At 41.8% G+C, this 21,865-nt stretch overlaps 2 protein-coding genes across 2 annotated transcripts; one reads left to right on the top strand and one right to left on the bottom strand.

Moving 5' to 3' along the window:
* Positions 1–1,424: 1,424 nt before the first annotated feature.
* znf646 (zinc finger protein 646) lies at positions 1,425–6,760 on the top strand (the record flags this gene model as incomplete). Its single annotated transcript, XM_083903824.1, has 3 exons — positions 1,425–4,045; positions 4,204–5,280; positions 5,875–6,760. The coding sequence occupies 3 exons, from the start codon at positions 1,425–1,427 to the stop codon at positions 6,758–6,760; spliced, it is 4,584 nt and encodes a 1,527-aa protein (XP_083759950.1).
* Positions 6,761–10,752: 3,992 nt separating this feature from the next.
* Positions 10,753–20,349, bottom strand: LOC310938886 (uncharacterized protein). The gene is made up of 5 exons (XM_083903514.1): positions 20,225–20,349; positions 13,977–14,075; positions 13,735–13,878; positions 12,765–12,813; positions 10,753–11,200 (listed from the first exon to the last, which is right to left on the bottom strand). The coding sequence occupies exons 1-4, from the start codon at positions 20,304–20,306 to the stop codon at positions 12,773–12,775; spliced, it is 366 nt and encodes a 121-aa protein (XP_083759640.1). The 5' UTR covers positions 20,307–20,349; the 3' UTR covers positions 10,753–11,200; positions 12,765–12,772.
* Positions 20,350–21,865: the final 1,516 nt, after the last annotated feature.

Here is a 21,865-nt window from a genome sequence, read left to right as displayed (position 1 = left end):
TTGCGTATAATTGTATATTATAATAATTTTAGATTGCTTAAACGCCTTTGTATTTGCTCAACTTTTTAGTCCCACTCGGTTACTTCAGAGAGGGAAGCATTTCTCTGCTGCACATTTCCTGTTTCCTAGCAACAAGAGCAATGTGGAATCGGGGATGGAAGAAAAAAAGACAATTGGGCAAAGGGGGCTGGCCTTTTACATAAATAATATGTTTTTATAGTAATGAATGAAACATATATCATCGGATGCCTGCGTTACATCGGTTCTTCTACAGGTATTTAATACGAAGCGTTTGTTAATGCTGTGATCCCGTGTTTAATTTGGCTCCCTGGTTTTTGGTGCAATGTTTGTTTAGCTAGCCGTGGTGCTAGCTGGCGGCGCGCTAACGCTAGCTCCTTTCTAATTGAAATACATTTCACCGCAAGTCGTCTCTGTTTTTTCGTCTAACTTTGTGTGCACAAGTGTGTTAAGGCAGGCGTGTTTAGAACTTTGGGGAATGCGGTTATCTATTCAGACGCATTAAACCGCACAAAATAGGCGTTGGTCTCCGTTTATTGACATAGCTACTGTCACTGCTGTTAGCCCGGTCGTGCGGAGAATGTAGCAATATACCCGAGGCTGTGTACAGTTTCGAGGTAACTGCGGCTAATCGTCAGCTGTGAAGTATAATAACTGTAAAATGTTTATTGCCTCAGCTGATCGGACACATGTATAAGGAAGGGGTAATTCGTCAGTTTGTATTGTCTGGATGCTGATTATATGCGGAGAAACAGAAAGTATATTATACCATGGACCAGTGTTTCCTAAACTTTATATGAGGAGCGCCTTTTTAAAGCTGACAACCCAACGCGACCGAATTCATCATGTAATAAGTGTGCAATACGATGTTGCCTGTTATAACTCCCATATCTGTGACCCTTAATATTATTTCAAAGTCCAAAAGTCATTGATAACATGAAGACATACAGATGCATGCACGATTAATGAATCCCAACCTAATATTATGCAGATGTTTTAAAAACATGTACTTTATTCTAAATTCTAAATAAAAGACTGTACACAATCCACATCACCCCCCAAAAAGGTGAACATTTATACAACTCATGTATGGTCCCGAGGCCAGTCTTTGGGAATGCCTGTTACAAATTGTAGATGCCTATAATGTATATTTGACTCATGTGTTTTACGTTCATAATGTATTAACCACATTCCTAACTGGCATATCTTTTCTCCTCAACAGCTACATTTGCCTGCTTCTAATCGTGTAGATCTGGCTCTCAACATCCTCTGCTGTGCAACCTGCCTGGACTTTACTTGGACCTAAACTTCTTTTTTATTTTGTCAAGAAAGGCATCTAATGCATTTCCCACCTTCACACTTCATCGCACTGTGTCTGGTACACTTTAATATATTCAAACATTGTAATGGCAGTGCAAGATCCTGGCAGAATGACAGGTTTCCCCTGCAAAGAGTGTGGCATGGTATGTCCCAGTATGCCTAGTCTGCTCGAGCACATGGACGGTCACCTTCTAGAAGAGGAGGAGCGTAAATTCAAATGTGATGAATGTGGACGTGGCTATAGACATGCTGGTAGCCTGGCTAACCACAAAAAGACACACGAAGTTGGTTCTTTTCAATGTGACGTATGTGGTAAAGAAAACTCGAACGCTTTGTCATTGAAGAGTCATCTCCGCAGCCACAAGTCACAGAAAAAGTACTCATGTACAGAATGTGGGAAAGGTTTTCGTCTGGCATCACAGCTGGCCACGCATGAGAGGGCTCATCTTTCCAGGCGAGCAAAGGGCCACTCGTATAGAAAGTTAGATATGGAATATTCCACTGATGAAAAACTTGATACAATTGAAAATGATCACCCTCACAATCTTAGGAGGCGTTCATCCAGTGTCAGGATTTCTCCAGAAAATAGTCCAGTTAAGGACACGGCCGAGGTTTATAATTCACATGCGGAGTCCTCTGATGATACAGGAAATCGACCCTTCAGATGTGATATGTGTGACAAATCATACATACATCTCCGAAGCCTGAACAATCATAAAAAGACTCATCAGGTGGGAAAGTTTGAGTGCACGGTCTGTTTCAAACTGTTCAATAACATGGCTGCCCTCTACAGCCACCAGAGAACCCACAAGGGAAGAAGTGGGACAGACGCTGGTTCAGTGGGTTTGTCATACACAGACACACCACAAGGCCAATTTTCACCTCAGAGCCAGGATGCTCCAGTAAATTTCTGCCACTTATGTCAGGTACATTTCCCCAGTGATGAGGAATTCCAAGAACACATACAAATGCATAACTCTTCTTCTGTGTCATTCGGACTGCAAGACACCTTGTCGGACAACCATAGTGTATCATATGACAACAGCATTGCTTCGCCCGAGTCCAACTTTTATGCATCTCCAATCAATAATATTCCTTCAGTATCATCAATGGATAATGGAGGTTTTGATCACCCACAGGAGCAGATAATAAGCAATGGTCGCGAGTACTCGGACTGTTCCAATAATCAATCTCCATCTTCCAGTAGCACTCAGGGAGAACCCCCAATCATTGACCCAAGCATTCTCGATCCCGTTCTGATGCACACACGCAACACTGACAGTGCGACTGAAATGGAGGAGTCTTTAACGGATTCTGATGAGCGTCCTTTCAAGTGTGAAACCTGTGGTAAAAGCTACCGTCACTCCGGGAGCCTCATTAATCACAAAAGGTCGCATCAGGTTGGCATTTACCAGTGTTCCATATGCAGAAAGAGTTATCCCCACCTGGCCGCCCTCAAAAGTCATCTGCGTCTCCACAAATCTCAGCCGTCATCCTTTAGCCTCGACGCTGAGGGGGACTGGCTCTCCACAGAGCCTTTGACTCTGGATAACCAGCAGGCCTGCTTCTCCTCACACGAGGAGGAGGAGGAGGACAGCATTCAGCCCATGCTTGGTCTTGATCAGAGCAATGGAGTCGACCACAGCAATGTATCATTGTACCATGAGCAGTTCAATCAGGACTTTTCCCAAGATATGACGGTGCATCTACCTCACAATGAACACCTGATGCAGAGGCACATGTGTGCCGACTGTGGTGAGACATTCGCTGATATTGCAGGGATTAAATCTCACAGTTGTCCCCTGCTACAGCAGCAACACAACACCACGAGCAGTGAATATGAGAGTCATGTAAACTTCCAGGACAGTAATGGTCACTATTCCATTGGCAATCCAGAGACTAATGTAGATTTTCAAGGTCTAAACGGTGGCCATGACCAAAGTTACTTGGATCAGAATTTCCATGATAATGTGAGCAGTTGTCCGATAAATGGAGGAGGAGCAGGTGATGACGCAGAAGAAGAAGAAGAGGAGGAGGAGGATGATGATGGAGAGCTTTATCAGTGCTCCATATGTGGAAACGGCTACACCAGCATGACGGCTCTCAGGAGCCATCTTCAAGGGCACACACAGTCCCACGGGACTCCTGCAAGCTCAGGGCCTTCATCCATGTCCTCACATGAAGAAGTGAAGGATGAAGAGTTGGGAGAGATGATGATCTGTAGTACGTGTGGGGAAAGTTTTGCCAACAGACAGGACTTGATTACCCATCAGCTTCTTCACAACAAAGACATGGTAGATGATGTTAACGATTTACAAATGAACGACAGCAATGTGTCTGAAGGCACGGAGGAAGCACAGAGTATCATCTGTGGCAGCTGTGGAGTTTTCTGCACCAGCTATCATCATCTTGAGAACCACGGATGCACGAATGAGACGAAAGAAGAGTCAACGAATTGCGAAGAGGATGTTATGGCGAAAGATGTCGACCGGTATGAAGACGCGAGTGCCGTCAAAGAAACGGGTGATGCTGAAGATCGCCAGTACAAGTGTGATCAGTGTGGTCGCTCGTACAGACACGCCGGCTCCCTCCTGAACCACAAAAAGTCCCACAAAACTGGAGTATTCAGATGCCTCGTTTGCCAGAAACGTTTCTACAACTTGTTGGCCTTGAAAAACCATCAGAGGTCCCACTTTGATATTAAGAGGTTAGTTTCAATACTTTTATTTTTCAAACATGCTTAATTATTATATTTGTTCCTCATGTTGCAAATTGTCTGTTCATGACTCTACTTTTTGTGTAGGCAGTTAGTTCGCTGTCCTGCCAACACATAATTAAATACTGATGCCTTCTCTCTTCCCACAGGCATACTTGCCAAGAGTGTGGGAAAGCCTTCAAAATCCAGAAGCAGCTATTGAACCACCTGAGGAGGCACAAGGAGAACCAGGCCAAAATCCAGGAACTTAACAACCAGATCCAGGCCCTCATGCAGATGAATGGGACCAGGTCAGACGGAGGAATGCAGCCCTTAACTTCAAATTCCAATCAGGCTTTTACTCCGACTCGCGGCTGCAAGCAACAACCTGAAGAAGAAACTGCTGAAACAAACGAGACTTTAGTCAAATCAGAAGTCACAGATGCCCAACGGCCATTTGCGTGTGACCAGTGTGGTCGTACATATCGCCACGCAGGAAGTCTGGTCAACCACAGAAACTCCCACAAGACAGGAGAATATTACTGTTCTGTTTGTAACAACTCTTACTCCAATAAGCTAGCGATGAAAAACCACATGCGCACCCACTTTGCGTTTAAAAAACACTTGTGCCAAAAGTGTGGAAAAGGCTTTAGGGGGAAGAAGCAGCTATTAGCTCACGTCTGTTCAACCCTCAGAAAAGATGGGGCCAGAGGAAGGAGAGGACTAAGATCTAAAGCCCTTAAGTGTAAGGAATGTAAAAAGGGCTTTTTATCTCTGAGCCAACTGACAACCCACACGTGCATTAGAGCGTCAGGTGGAAGTGACACCCAAGCAAACGCATCTCTAAACAAAGAGGAGCGTCCTTTCAAGTGCAACATCTGTAATCGCAGCTACCGCCACGCCGGCTCACTCCTGAACCACAAAAACACCCACAAGACGGGACACTTCAGTTGTACCGTCTGCTCCAAACCGTTCACTAACCCCATGGCCCTGCGCAACCACACGCGCATCCACACGCAGAAGAAAAAGTTTGTGTGTCTCACTTGTGGGAAGGCCTTCCGCCTCGCCAGTATCCTGCACAACCACCAGAGGGTCCACAACCGGGTGGCAAGTCACTTCAGCTGCCCCGCGTGTGGAAAGTCTTTCCAGGGAAGGTCTGGTCTGAAGAGGCATCGCTGCCACAAAGGTCGGGGAAGCTCGCCAAGAACTGGGGTCCAGCAAACAGAGAGAGGAGACAAGTGCTTTATGTGAGTTTCTTGTTGTCTATATTAGTTTCATTGATGTATAAAGTTTTTGTGTGAACAAAACTTTCTTGAAAATACTGACAGGGTAAACAGGGTTATTATTTTTGGGGTATATTATAGGGTTAATTGCAGGTGTGTACTTTGGGCTGATGAGTTATAAGATATTGAAGTAAATACGTACTTGTCAGGCTATTATTGTGACTGCTTTTGTGATTTGAATCAAAATCAAAAAAAAAAACATGGAACAATGTCTGTGTATGAAACCGTCAAAAATATTAACTACTACACTCTAATCCAAGAACTTTATGATGTGAACTGTTTGTAACATTTACTATATGTATTGCATTTTTCAAAAATTGGCATAGATCATATACCAATTAAAAAATATAACAATTAAATTGCAGCCAGCCTTTGTGATTTGCAAATTGCTTTGTATCAAGTTGCGGTTTTGATTTGAAAGTGAGTAATGATTTAACCTCTTAATGTCAAAGTGGGACCTATGGTTTTAGAGTAATAATAAAACCCAGTAATTTAGTGGATATGATCTGGGTTGTATTGTCTTATTAGGGACTGAACTTGAACATGTTCCTGCTGCAGGTGTGACCTGTGTGGGCGCTCCTACCGCCACGCTGGCTCCCTACTCAACCATAAAAAGACACACTCCGAAAACCTCCACCACTGTACCTTGTGTCTCCAGACATTTCCAGACTCTCTCGCTCTGCAGATCCACTCTCAGATGAGGCGCCATTGCTGCCCTGAGTGTGGCAAGACCTTCTGTCTGGTGGCACACCTACAGAGCCATATGGAGGTGCACTCAAAAGACCAAGCTGTGGATTGCAGCCTTTGTCAGGAAAGCTTTCCCAACGTGGACAGTTACCAGCAGCACCACGACATGCACCACCAGGAGCAGGCGCCCTATGAAGAGGAGTTGGAAGAACCCATGGATGATAAATTCAACTGGGACTCAGGAATAAATCAGAACATGGGGATGGACGGGATGCACAAACGGCTTCCACCGCCTCTGTCTCATATTCCAGGAAACCTCAGCGACTCGCAGAAAGGCAACGACGCCGAGGAGAAGAGCCACGTCTGTGAGCACTGCGGCCGCACGTACCGCCACGCCGGCTCCCTGCTCAACCACAAGAACAGCCACAAGACGGGCTCCTTCTTCTGCTCCATCTGCCAGAAAGAGTTCACCAACCTGATGGCGCTGAAGAACCACCGCCGCATCCACACGGAGCCCAAGCGCTACCAGTGCTTGGAGTGCGGGAAGGCGTTCCGCGTGTCCACTCAGCTCATATGTCACCGGAGGATCCACACCAAAGAGAAGCCGTTCGCCTGCATGCTGTGCGACAAGAGCTTTTCCAGCAAGTCCAACCTGCGGCACCACCAGAAGCTGCACCAGAACACGCAGACATACGACTCGTGTCTTAGCTTGGACGCCGACTCGTTCATGGACCTGGACATGGGGTCTTTCCTTTAAAGTAGTAGTCTGTTCTTTACAGTATCTGACTATCTGTAATTGTAAAACAGTAGTGTTTTTTCCCCTTTCTGAAAGATGCATTGCCACTACTGACTTACACTCTTACCTCCACAATAGTTTATTGGTTTTTCCCAGAATAGAGGGACAGGTGATGGAAACAAACACGGCTCATTCTTTGATGACAAACAGAAAATCAACCAAACTGAGCAGAGAAGTGCAGTCCATGTAAGAGTATTAACACTGATTAACACGACTACGGTTCTAACAATGATCTCTAATATCTAGTTATGTATAATTGTGTTCATCGCCTCTGTAAGTTCCTTATTAGAACAAATTATACAAACTATATTTATCTGTTTTGCTTTGAGGGAATGCTTACTTTAAGGCAGGAGTTCACCTGTAGTTATTAAGTCAAATACCTCTGGGCGTGTCCAAAGGTCAGTGGCAAACTTAAAATTATATTATCGAGTAAATAGTCCTACTGCCTAATGATATTCACGTAGCGTGACATTGTATGCTAAAAAAAAAAGAAAAGAAAACAAATGTATTTATTAATTTATTCCTGTTATTTTATGTCCATATTTTAATAGAAGCCCTTTTTATGAATGTTGTACAAAAGAAAATCGATCTTATTAAACCCGTGTAGTGTGCGAGGAACTTACTTATCAGTCGATTTCTAACTCCGTAGTTTGCGACAGGCAGGGATGAATGAGCCAAGGATGGCAGCGCTCAGGGTCAACCTTGAAAAGGAAACACACCTGACACGGAAAACGTTGTGAGACGGTCGGCGTCCGAGCCGGATCGATCTCTCGTTTTCCTTTTTCTTTTTGTTTTAGTTGTGCCATATAACCGACGTAATATATAGTTGCTGCTGCACACGCAGTGCATGCATCAGTTATGTAGACAAAGCCAGTGCCTAAACTGTAAACTGACTGTAGCATTTCAATGTAAACAAACCTCCTCTTCTTCTTACTGTACCTGTTCTACTGTAAAACCGCCATGTTCACAAAAAAAATATATATTCAGCAGTAACAAAAACTGAGGTGAAAGTGTTTTTTTTTTTTATTTGCCTCTTGTCTCACGACATCATGTCTTTTGTCCAAGTGCTGCGTATGAATCCAGGAGAATAATGAAGCATTTGTACTTTCAAACAAATACAGTCTGTGGCCTAATTTCTGCTAAGCACAAACATGACTGCCAACACACCAGATCTTTGGAGACTTCACCATAATCCAGTTACATCGTTTTTGTCAAAGTTCATGAACTACTCTTTTTTTCTTTCTTCCCTCCCCCCTGTGACTTTTATTTAGTTTTTGAGCAAAGTTGTTATACAGTACTGTGCAAAAGTTTCAGGCACCAGCTCTATTGTTTTTTTCAAATTCTGTGATCGTTGGAATTAAAAATAAATGAAATATTTAATACAGCTAATATTGCAGATATTTCTTTAAATTAAAAAGTCGGACAAACAGGATTTACCAGTAACATTAATTATAGTGTAAATGCTAAATACACCTGGAGAGGATGTTTTTAATTAAAAACAACAAAAAACTGCATATTTTCTGGATGTGTTCCAGTAAAAGAAATAATTATTCTCTATTGTTGTTATAGCATGGCTAAAACAACAAATCTAAGACTTCTGCACAGTACTATATATGAAAATCTAGGAAGTCTATACACAGCCTTTTTTTTTCTCGTTAAAAATGGCGGGTATGTTACATTTCATGTTTGTTTGGCACTGGTAAGAAGTATGAAATACCTCATGGAGCGCCCTGCCTACCTAGTTCTGCTATTGTAATGCCTCATGCAGCGTAACTGCAGGGAATACACTGTAACCACACAAACTCAGATAGTCACCAGTTGTAGGATAACAGAATCGGAGCACGAGTTTTTAAGGTTTTACTCACTAGTTTTTTGCAGAACGTGTCGTTGCCACAATGATGTTGTTACTCTGCTGTTACCTTGGTATATATTTGCACACAGTCTAGCGGAGACGCTCTGCAGCCTAAGGAGGTCAGGAGGTCAATAATGCGGTTCAACCTCGAGCTCGTTTTTTGCAGGTCGTACGTTTTTAAGCAATATGCTGAAAGTATCGTTTCAGTGCATGAACCCCCGACTATTTCAATATCCTGACGTTAGCCTCGAAAAAGATTCTTGCCATCTGTCACATTATGATTATGTTATTTAAGAGCTTTTGTGTGTTATTAACTGTAACGATTTAGATCTTAATATTTTCTTATGCCATGGTAGCCTACATGTTAAAAGGACAAATACATATTTCAGTTCAAACTGTAAACTGACTTTATTTTTGTACAGTGTTGATTTCCTTGTTTTTTTGTTTTTTTTCCCTCGTGGCACTTTTAACTCGCCTGTCGTCACGGTCACAGCCTCGGTGTTTGTGGTGCGAGTGTCGACCTCAGAGCTCTCTGTAATTATTAGTATGAAAGTATCTCATTTCTCTGTACATTTAAAGGAAAAACTACTAGATTAGCTATTGTGTCATTTCAAGAAGAAGAAAAAATACCGCATATTCTGATTAATTGGGGTTTCAGTGCTCAAAAAAATGTCTGCTCAGTATTTAATTCATATTTATATAACTATTTTGTCACCGAGAAGTGTAGATTTTTACTTCTTTGTTAGACCTTAGTGTAGGATATCAGCAAATTATTGACAAAACGGTAGTTGACATTAATTAAATCACATGAAAAAAAAAAAAAAAAACGTGTTTGCTTCTTTGTCCACGTCCATCCAACTTTGGAGTCATTAACACACCGTGGGATTATTAGGTTAAACTATAAACTGTCAGTTTTATTGTGAAAATACTTTCGGTACACAAAGCACTTGATAAGATTTGCAGTAAGTAAAAAGAAGCCAGTGCATGTACAGTATATACAGTTAGACGTTAGGAAGCGTAAGAAAAAGAGCAGAAAGCATTAGTTATTGCTCAGTAACCTCGATGTCTGGCCTATCTTCACTGGAGTCCCTTTTTAAAAAAAAAAAAAAAAAAATGAAATGTGCTTGACCCCTGCAGCAAGTCTGCAAGTTACTTACAAATAAATAATATAAACATATTTGAAAAAGGAAAAAAAAAAAAAAAAGGCCTTAATTTTGTTTCCAGAGGGCAAAAACGTTTACCCACAAGCAGACAGATCCAAGACCAGACCTGAAACCTTTGTCGGTGACAAAATGTCACAAGAATTCTCAGTCACCACATGCTGCATGATGGTCTGTAGATTAGAGATTAAAAAACACACATTACTAGAAAAAAAATGTGGAAAACAATCCTGCCCACCGTGTTCTCACTGGTTTCAGCGGCCACAAAATGACTAACAGACATCTAAACATGATTCCTCCTTGGGTGTTTTTTTTTTTTTTTTTGTTTGCCCTGTTGCAGATCTGAAATGAACTGACGAGCGTCGTGATAGCGTTGCAGCAGCGCCACCTAGAAACACTGTAGGTGTCATTCTCAACAACATTCCCACATGTTAGCAGTGTGGGATCGTGTGTCTAGTGTTGCAAGCGTCCTGTCCTACATGTAATGTGTACGCAGGCAGAAAAAAAAAAAAAAAAAAACATCTGCTTAAATCATCTCAAACCCTAACACAGGAAACACAATATTGTCATGACCTGCAACAAAGGGTGTGTGTCGGTCTCAGTAGACCCAGTAACAGTGCACGAGCACAGTCTGCTCCCCTTTATCAACGTCTAGAGAGAGAGAACGTGTCCATGGAGGTACTGACAGGACAGGACAGGGACGCAGGCGAGAAAACGTTTCACCTAACAATAGCTACATTCAAACGGCCTTAAATGTGCCTTACAGTATGTCTTACTTACTCCATGCATTTGTATATCTAAGAGGCTCTCGTGGTGAAGAACCAGCAGAGAGACCCCGTCTAACCCTGCAGAACGGCAGGGGATCACGCTGCAGCCCAGCAGGCAGCAGTAGCTGTGTTACATTCATCGGATTCCTGCTCGAGTCAAAAAACAACAAAAAAAACAAAAAACAGCACAATACAAAACAGGAGCACGGATTGAACTTGAATCTGAATCTAACATCTATCATTCCAGATCAAAAATCTCTTCTTTTACATGGAAAACAACACGAAAAAGGCACACAAAAGTCTGAAAATGCTACCACTCGAGTATAATGTCGTTGCTGTTGTTCCTACAGAGGTGTGTGTGTGTGAGAGAGAGTCGCTCGCCCTACTGTTACGCCCTGTGGTCAGCGAGTGTGAGAACTGAGCACTGAGCTCTTTCGCCGTTTACAGTTCTAATAAATAAAAAGAAATAAAAAAAAAAAAAAAAAGAAATGATTCTGATTCTGGTCAGGAGATACTCTGCAGTCGCCCGGAGTTCACACTTCATGGTCCAGAGGTTGCTGCGTCCAGCTCTGAGCCGCTCACTGCTCGTTTCTGTCACATCTGTTTCCAGAGGAGGATGAGGCTGTGGAGAGCATGACGACAACAGTTCAGGTGTCTTTACGTTCAAAGAACACTTAGAAATGTCCTTATTTTTGAAGGAAAAGCACTTTTTTTCAATGAATATAACATTAAATTAATCACACTAATGTGGTAAACGACTATTCTAGCTGCAAACGTCTGGTTTTTAATGGAATATGTACATAGGTGTATCGAGGCCAATTTCCAGTGTTCTAATGGTACATTTTGTTTGCTAATTGCGTTATTAGAAAACCCTTGTGCAATTATGCTAGCTATTATTTTGAATAAAAATCATTATTTCTAATCTTGTCAATGTCTTGACTATATTTTCTATTCATTCGGAACTCTTTTGATGAATAAAAGTGTGAGTTTTAATGGAAAACACAAAAAAAGATTAGATAGGTGACCCCAAACTTTTGAACGGTAGTGTATAGTGAGGGCTGACACAGGACCAGCGTCGGTCACTTGAGAGCATTTATTGGCAGACGTTAAATATACTAGCTGTCTACATGAGCGTATAATTGTGTTACAATAAAAAAAAACAATGACATATTTTCTGGTATTTAAAGGCCAATGAGGATCTCTTCACTTGGGAAAGGGCGGAACAAGTGAGTCTTCTGTTAATTCCAATCTGCAGTCTCACCATTAGATGTCACCAATTCTTATACACCTTTGAGTTGTTTCCAATCATGTATAGTTCAGAATCAACTGTATTGGCCAAGTACGTTAACACATACAAGGAATTTTACTCTGTATGTTAAACGTAAACATAACATAACAAACATGTTAGTTATTAAAAAAAAAAAAAAAGAAGTATAAAAATGAATAGGTAAAGTGTGCAGAGGTACTGTCTATTATCAATATATATATATTTAAGTATGTGTATATTATAGTGCCCAGCAGTAAGTTTACGCACGCCGAGTTTCCATGACGACAGACCGGGAAAAGGCGCACGTGACCAGTTAGCTCCGTTAGCTGCATTAGCTCCTTTAGCGTCGTTAGCGCGCCTACAGTCGGAGCGGTCTGTTTATTTAAAAAAAAAGAGCAGCGCTACAAATAACCAGCGTACCTTTGTACTGCGTATGTTTGCCTCTGTTTTTAAAGTTTACCGTTTACTTTAGAGACTCACATGACGTCACGCGCGTCTTTTTTCCGGTCAGTCGTCATGGAAACGTGTCGCGCGTTAACCGCCGTTATCGCGTGAAAAGTGCCCAGCACTAGTATATTACGTTATTTACAGTGACAGGAATATAGATATAAAGTGCAATATAGTCTGTAAAAATAGTCTGTTTTTCAAATCTAATCTGTTGTCAAATAACTGAAACATTTAATTTAGGATTTAACCCAGCAACTCAGTGTTTACAAGCCCAATTTGTTTCCTCTTGGCCGTGGTCTGCCCATAATCACTTCCTCAATCACTCCATTATACTGTCTCCACATGGAATTTATGTTTTCAAAATTCACATTTTTTACTTTTTGAACCTCTCTAAGACGCGTTCTGCACATCAACGACAACAATAACAACAATAATAACAATAATAACAATATTAATAAAAAACGATACGTACTGAATGGTTTAAGCTTGATAAAGTGGCCCTGCAGTTTCTTCAATGGGTTCTGTAAAACAAAAAAAAGAGGAAAAAAACAAACACACATGTTCATTCCCAGTGGGGTTTTTTTTGTTGTTGTTTGTTTATTTCGACGCACAACTCGTCTCTAAGCACAAGTGAACAAACAATGACTTACTCTTCTGGGCCAGTTGCAAAAGCTGCAAAAGGCTTCATCGCAAAGAAAACAGCACAATGTGTGCTCATGTTTGTTTTGCACTAGGGACAATAAAAAAAGATTTTCAGAGGGTTGCGCAACCCCCCAATAAAATAATCTTTTGTCATCATTAGCTCATCCCTGTTAGCCTTGAAAGCTAAATCCTGGTGATTCAATGGTCAAAACATGTGTTTGACAAACCTAAACACCTGTAAAACAACTCCAGTGTTTTCTAAATATCCGGAGGGGAAAATCGTGAACACAAGACCCTTTTTGGCACGGACCACTTAAAATACGACTTCCTCTTTCTGTAAAAGCCATATTTGATAGTGAAACAAAATGTGTTTAAAGGTGCATTATGTAATAAATCTAAAGCAACTGTGCCAAAAAATCCTCCTAATGTGTCACAGAGACTCAGGAATAATGTTCATATAACAAACTGAACTCACCAACAACAACAGTACAGACAAAATATTTGCATTAAAAAAATATATTTTGCAGACTGCAAATCATGTTTATGTTTTGAAATCATGTTTTAGCATGTGGCGCCACCTACCGCCGTCTACCAGTAGAGTCTCAGCTGCCGAGCAACCACGGGTTGCCAGTTACGTCAGAAAACGAAACCTAAGAGACCTCGGTATTTTGAATTTGAATGGAGTAACCGTTTTTGGCCACATTCTTACATATGGCGCCTTTAACAAGACGACTACAATAACTGTCCAGTGCACTTATTCTTGAAAAAAAACATAGCCATCGTCCTTTAGAGAATCTTACCACGTAGAGGTCGCGTGTGCGACGTGCGTCGATGCACCATGACCCCGATGATCAACGCCGCGCTGACCAACACGACAGCCAGCACTGAGAAACTGGCGATCGCTGCCAGTTTCCACATATATTGCGAGTCGTCCACGGGTTTACCTAGCGATGGAAAAACCAAAAAAAAACATGCTTGAACTGCAACACGACAGACGGGGGAAACACAGAGAGAAAGAGTGGCTGATGAGTCGGTGTCTCACATGTGTTGCACGACGGGGTCTTTGGGTACTGCTTGCACGATGAACACGGCACACAGACGTCCAAATCCGAGTTCCAGAACTCTGAATTGCCGCACAGACCTGCACAGGATCGATCAAAGATAAATCATTATCATCCATAACTTTCAGGGGAAACAGTTAGTCACAGCTGGGCCGGGGAGTGTCTTGTGATTCCTTCTCAGGGATTTCATTTTTCCCCCTAATTTATGAGGTATATGTAAGGTGCTGAGGCCAGTCTCTGAGAGTGGTGCGAACGTCTTAGAAAATATTAGTCATAATCCCCACAACGGCGTAGCAAAATAAAGCACAAATGAAATAATCTGTTGACTCGCAGGAGAAGCACAGCTGGAATCAGTTATTGCAGCTGTGACCTGCAGCAGGACACAGGAGGAACTCTGTGGCTTTCTTCTTCTTGTAAAAATGAAACCGGGAAATTCCTTCGGGTCAGACTGCTGATGCAACCAAAGTGCTTTCGAGAGAAGAATTACTCAGTAACTTTCTGGGTACGAGCGCGGTGTACAGGGCGCTGTGCGACGAGCAGGATGTGTTTTCACCAAGTGCTTCCTGTGAATTGTTGCGCTTCTGCGTATGTGTGCAGCGACTTCCAGAGAACGAACCAACAAATACGTGTCTGTGAGAAAGAGGTTGGCGGCTTTCGCTCGCACACAGAAAGAAAGAAAGAATGAAAGAAAAAATGTCCGTGTCTGTGAAGACAATGGAAAAGCTGCTGCTTGTTGTTTCTATGGCAGCTGGACAATCAAAACTGTGCACTTCCACCCTGATGAAGAAGCCTGAAGCCGATGTGATACGGTTTAAAAGAGAGGGTTCTGCTGCTTTAATAGTGTGCGGTTTGACATCCTGGGTTTGGTTAAGATTGGAAGAATGCACTAATACCCCCAAGGTCATAGGAGGATTGTGACATCAAGCTCTGAAAAACAACCTCCGAAGAACAACATTACAACACAAAGACGGCACAACAACGACGACTGAAACAATACAAGACACACGAACACTTTACAGATAATGTAACACGGAAACAGATATTTCACAGATAAAAACAGGGGGGACATTCTTTCCCCTCCATCTCGGTGCCACACATGTATTTTTGCATGAACTGCTTCTTTTGTGGACACCACAGCAAAAGAGAGCCATGCTGAGACTAAATCAAGCCATTGCCTTGTGGTGATTTTTTTTTTTTTTTTTTTTTTTTAACCGGCCCTGTTAATCATCCCCCGGCAAGAAAGCACTAGCAAAACTATCAGAGAGGAGAGTTTGACGTAAAACAAAAGCGGTCAGATGCATGTGTGGGATGCTGCGGCTGCTTTCATGACAACAACAGCACTTAATGAATGTTGTGGAGTCGACAAGGCAACGGTGTGAAACACGGGATCGCGATAAACGAGAGGAAAATGAAACAAGATTCATTGGAGACGATGGTTTAAGATGAGTAAGTTAAGTAATTTCCAGTGAAACTATAAAATATAAAATAAGTATAATCCAATTTAAAAAAAACATTTTTTGTCGTCTATTGACTACTTTTGATATATTAAAAAGATACAAAACAAGTAGAAATCTTTCTACTCCAACGACGCAATGAAATTTACAAGGTTCTTTGAATGCATCTCATTATCTGCTCCCGTTAGCTCAACGCGATGTGAACCCTGCATTTCTTACACTAGCTCTCATGCACTGGAATTTAGGATATTCGACAACAAAAGCAGAATTTTAAACCAATAACACTGAGAACCAGTGGTTTGATTAATTGTGTGTTTTAAACATCTAAACGTTTCACTTTGAACATTACAGTACAGTGATAACATATTAGTATTAGTACGGTAATCATTATGTAATAGCGATGTGGTAATACCACATTATTTTCCAGCTTGGCAATAACTTGGCGATGATGTTACAGTTATTAAATAAAGCATATTTCTCCAAGGGAACATTTATGTGACAGATTGGCAGTGGAAATTACTATTAATGTTCACATGAAAATGTGTGTGAATAAAAATGTTATGAATATAAAGTTCAAAAAAAGTTATTACCAAGTGTTTTGGTGATTACTATAGAAATAGGATGGTACTATACTACGATACAATAATATTGCTTCCTTATCACAACATCTTTACAATACTGTTACCATGTTGTTACTGTAGCGTAATGTAAAGTATACTTTTAAGTAAAAATATAAGTATAATATTCTGGGAAAGTACTAGTACGATCATCACAAATATTCAGGGTACCATCTGGACGCCTGAAATGTGAAAAATGTGGACATACAGTATAGATAACAGGAAGTGAACTCATGAAAGAAGACATTGTGTTGCATCATGGGAAACGTTGAAAAACAGGAGCTCCACCAGTCACTAAAAGTCAGAATACTGATATACTGCCTGTCCCGTTCTTAAATCTCAATTATTCTCTTGGTTTTACGAGGACAAAAAAAATGACCAAATCCATATTTCACTCTCAACATGCTGCATAACATTCAGGTTTCCCGTTACACACGACGCGACACATAAAAACCGTGACGACCAGTCAGCGCAGGTCACTGTTTAACCAGCTCCAGCCACAAAAGGCACCTGCTGAAGAAGTCATGTTTGAGACATTCTGACCCGCAGGTCTCTGGTAATGATGCAGCCACATGCTCAGGCCCTCGGAGACTCTGTGTCTTCCGCGGCCAAGCCGCCGCCTCCAGCGCTCGCTTTACTGACGCATTTTATAGCTGCGGTCACAGCAAAAATGTGTCACCGTTTCTTCCGAGCCAGATGGTCGCAGCCGAGCTTTAAGTCCAGCTGGACTCGCGAGCTTCAACGATTCAAGAAGTCACTGAAAGGAACTGAACCTTGACTCTTGGTTGACCTCGACTTAAAAAAAAAAATGAGTAAAAAAAAAAAAAAAAAACCCAACCACATCAGAGCTGCACAGCTTTGTGTCGATGTCGCACAAATCCGACCTGAGAACGTTTCATGTTGAACCTGAGCTAGATTCAAAGTAGCTGTTTCATGTATGTTTGAAAATGAGGTTTCATGTCGCTTTACAACCACACAATTACACAAATACTTGTGAATCATGTTGAAGCAACTCAAACCATTTAGGCATGTCGACACGGTGGAGATGAATCAAAGATCAGAACAGGGAGGGAAGCTAATTTAAAGGTGCATTATGTAATAAATCTAAAGCAACTGGCCATAAAATCCTCCTAATATGTCACAGAGACTCAGGAATAATGTTCATATAACAAACTGAACTCACCAACAACAACAGTACAGACAAAATATTTGCATTAAAAAAAAATATTTTGCAGACTGCAAATCATGTTTATGTTTTGAAATCATGTTTTGGCATGTGGCGCCACCTACCGCCGTCGACCAATCATTGCAGTAAGTAGAGTCTCAGCTGCCGAGCAACCACGGGTTGCCAGTTACGTCTGAGCTACAATTGAGGAGAAAACGAAAACCTAAACCTCGGTATTTTGAATGTTGTGTAGTAACCGTTTTTGGCCACATTCTTACACATGGCGCCTTTAACTTTTAACGTTTTGTTGTCTTCGGTTAGTCAGATATCGCAATGTATCGCTATTGATCATCACAGAATCACTGTATCGTGATATTATTGGTATCGTGGACCATGTATCACGTATCATATCGTGAAGTATACATAATGTTTTATAGTAGAGTGTTGCCATTCACACATTCATACAGCAGATCTATCACATCTTTCAAACCAAATAAGTCACAGCCGGTTAAATGTCTTGCCCCGGGAGACACATCTGAGCTGAACCCGGGGGGAATCAAACCCTCTATCTTCCGCTACCACTGAGCCATCGTCGCCCACCCCCCAAAGGATCAATATGTGCTTTAAAATGACTGTGCAATGACTCAGTGGTGACTCGGTGGTGACTCGGTGGACATTGTTTCTTCTACACGTGTCAATGAGCGATATATCCAGACGCTGCTTAATTAACCCTTTAATGGACGTTTTGTTTCCAACAATAATCTATGAGACTGTTAGAGAGGTAAAATAACATCATGCCTGTGTTTTACACTGATTACACCGACTGTTCACCAGTGACTGTATATCCCTTACTCTACTACAGCATAGTGTCACATGTGGGAACTTAAAGATAAGGCGACAGCTGACCCTGAACAGACAAGAATCCTCAAACTAGCGACGAGAAAATAAACGACTCCTCCTGACTGCATGTGCTTCGTCGTTGAAAAGACACCGTTACTTTACTTTATAGCAACTTTTACTCCACTACATTTCCTCTAACTATCTTTGTTATTCGTTACTACCACATCAAATCAGAAGAAGAAGAGTTGGTAACAGTCTGTATTTACAATATACAGCTTTTCTTGTCTTGATGAATTGCTTTACACTACAGTTTTCACCCATTCACATGTCTGCTTGCTCAAGGACACATGTACACTCTTAGAAATAAAAGTGCCAAGTAGAACCATATAAGGTTATTCGGCTTGTCCTCATAGGAGAACCCATTTTTGGTAGAACCTTTTTATAAAGGTTCCACCTGGAACCCTTTTGGAGGATTCTACCAAAAACCCTTTTAAAATTCCTGGTTCCCTTCCCGAATTCCTTTATTCGGGAAGGGTGTTTTAAAGGGTTCTCTGGATCAAAATGGTTCTTACTGGAACCATAAGTGGGGTTCCAGTAAGGGTTTTTCAGAAGCAAATGGTTCCAGGTAGAACCTCAGCCCTTGTAGAAGGACACTTTTGGAACCCTTATTTCTAAGAGTGTAAACGAGCCAAACCATTGAATTGAACCCACAACCTTCTACCGTGGCTCAAACCTCACTTTTTTCCAGACTTTTACTTAGAAAACTTAACTACATTTGATACCAGAAACTCAGTAAATATCATATACTTTAAGATTTTTACTTAAGTAATCTTATAAAAAAGTGACTTCCACTTCTACCACAGTCATTTTCTGGTAAGATACTTTTACTCAAGTATCTCTTTTAGCTACTTCGTACAAGACTGACAAGAATATTCAAATAATAACGAGAAAATAAATGATTCCTCCGGACTGGTGATGGCTCGTGTGCTTCGTAGTTTTAAAGACGAAGAAGAAAAAAACGACTGTTTCATTATCGATAAATGCTCGATGTTGAAAAAAAAAAATAATTGTATCGGGCCATTTCATGTGACACATGGTGCTAATCTTCTGGGATTTTCACCCACAACCATCTCTGGGATTAACAAGGAACGGTCTTGAGATCAGAAGGACCAGACTGGTTTGAGAGGCACGCGAGAACACCATCTCTCAACGACTGTACAACACAGTGACTGTAGAAGCAGATGGACCCACAGCAGCAGCAGCAGCAGAAGACCTCACCGGATGCCCCCTCCCTCCAATGCTCCAAAGGTTTCCTGTGTGTACCTAATAAAGTGGCCGGTGGATGTATGTTCCAGCTCTGCGTGGTAAAAAAAAAGCCAAGTTTGTAGATTGCGTTACCATGAGAGCATGACAAATATCGTGACAAAGGGGTGTTCTGGGTTGTGGGGGGGGTGGGGGGGGTGATGTGTTTGTGGAAAAGGAGGTGGGGGTGGACCGTGCAACAGCTGATGTCCAGATGTAGAGGTGGTTTCACACAGAGAGGGATCAGCACTGAAACATGCTTTGAGTCGACTTTGTTGGACGGAAACACAAAACAACTTAAATGTGTGAGAAAAATCATCCCAGTCCGTGTCATTGTTCCATTTTTTTTAAGTCCTCGGTGCAAATCAGAGCCTGTTGTTCTCCACTTTTTTTTGGGATTTCGTCCAAGCTTCGGGGGGGGGGGGGGGGGGCTGCGGAAACACAAGTCAAGAAGAACTCCTTTTGTGTGCAAGATAGGAGACAATTGTGCACATTAGTGCGCAAACCGGACACAGGCGGAGAAGAAGGCTGTTCCATGTGGTCAGTCCTTCTCACACCAGACCGGAGGCACCCAGGGATGGATGCGGTGAAATAAGGCGATAGGAATGCGGAACCGGTGAGAAATGCAGCTGCTTAAGGAAGCAGAGCCACTATCTGACTCCATTATTGGGGGAAGAGAGAGAGAGAGAGAGAGAGAGAGAAGACCACCGCACTCTCATCCATGTAATCACCGCAAACAAACAAAGACGCAACACCAAAGTCACAGAAAGTCAATCTTTCACTACATTAGAGTCAGAAAACATCACAACAGCATGCGGGTTATTTCAATTTTAAAGACATTCTCACTTTACCTTTCTGTGCGCTCACGGCGTGGAAATGAGTCACGGCCGCTATAATAAGTCCGCAGAGCGCGCACAGAGCGTCAGAAGCCATGGTGTGTGCGCAGGGTGAACGCTGCTCGCTGTCGGCTACACGATTCCCGAAAGTTCATCTGATTAACAAATCGGGCGCTGGGTTTTCTCAGCATGGAAAAGCGAGCATCAGAGTGAGTCACCCGCAGGAGTCTGCGCCTTGTTTTAATAGTGCGCACACACCCACGCTAACAGTTCAACTCCTATGAGTCATTTCCTATGTACTGTAACTGCTCGGATTCTCTGTGCGCACTCCCCGGACTCACAGGAAACTCCGCTGGCAAACACTGAGCAGTTCATTCGTTTCACTTCGAGTGAAAGTTTCACTCGCAAAAAACCACCTCAGACACCTTTGGCAACTCTCAATAGTCAATATTTCGTCATATTTTTCGTTACGGCCACGCCCTTTAAACCCCCACCACCAACACCACCACCACTCTTTTCACGTAAAAAAAAAAAAAGCAGCGAAGAGTGGAGCGTAGTCTGGACTTAATAGTGTTCTCATTGTTATTACCACGCCTGTCGACGTCATTGGCTCATCCGTGCCAAAAAACACAAGTCTCTGGCAGCAGGACTCTGGTCCCATGCACACACACGCACACACACACATACACACACGCAGAGGAACAGCAAGTGAGGCAAAAACAGATGACACTCACTAGGAAAAACTTTTCTTCTCAAGCAGTTTAAAAGTCTGCACAAAGTTAAGGTTAGATTAAATAACTTCTATTCACTGTAGTTCAGTCATTTCCACAGACTCAGGAGTCATAGGCAGTTTTTTTCCACCTTCTTCTTCTTCTTCTTTTTTCGAGGTCACCAAATAAATGTGAGGAATTTTTCCCAGACTTTTACTTCAAGGTCCAAGTCAGTGTGTGTAACTTTGAGGAGGGTTTTTTGACACACACACACACACAAATGTAACATATATGCATACTTTTGTACTCTTATATGATTAGAATTAGTCGTTCCTTGCATAAAGTACCTTAAAGGGATACTTGACTAAAAGTATCTTACCTGAAAATGAGTCACTTTTCTTTTGTAATATTACTTAAGTAAAAGTCTTAAAGTAAATCACAGTTACAGTAATTAAAGGCGCCATATGTAAGAATGTGGCCAAAAACGGTTACTGCACTCAAATTAAAAAATACCGAGCTCTTTTAGGTTTCGTTTTCTCTGCCATTGTAGCTCAGGTAATACAGTACCTGGCATCCGGTGGTTGCTTGGCAGCTGAGACTCTACTGACTGCAATGATTGGTAGTCGGCGGTAGGTGGCGCCACTTGCCAAAACATGATTTGTGGTCTGCAAAATATTGTTTTTTTCATGTGAATGTTGTTGTTTCAGTATGTTATAAGAACATTATTCCTGAGTCTCTGTGACATATTAGGAGGATTTTATGGCCAGTTGCTTTAGATTTATTACATAATGCACCTTTAAGTATCAAAAGTAATTCTTCTGATATAAAATGTACTTAAATGGACACCATTTATTTTGCAAACGTGGAGTAAATGTTGCCAGAAATATAAATAACAAATATGTGAATTTTGTACATTGTTACACAAACAAGCACAGTTGGCAACACT

The sequence above is a fragment of the Microchirus variegatus genome (genome assembly GCF_963457635.1).
Source record: "Microchirus variegatus genome assembly, chromosome: 17".
NCBI classification, from domain to species: Eukaryota; Metazoa; Chordata; class Actinopteri; order Pleuronectiformes; family Soleidae; genus Microchirus; species Microchirus variegatus.
This window is presented reverse-complemented; position numbering and strand designations above follow the sequence as displayed.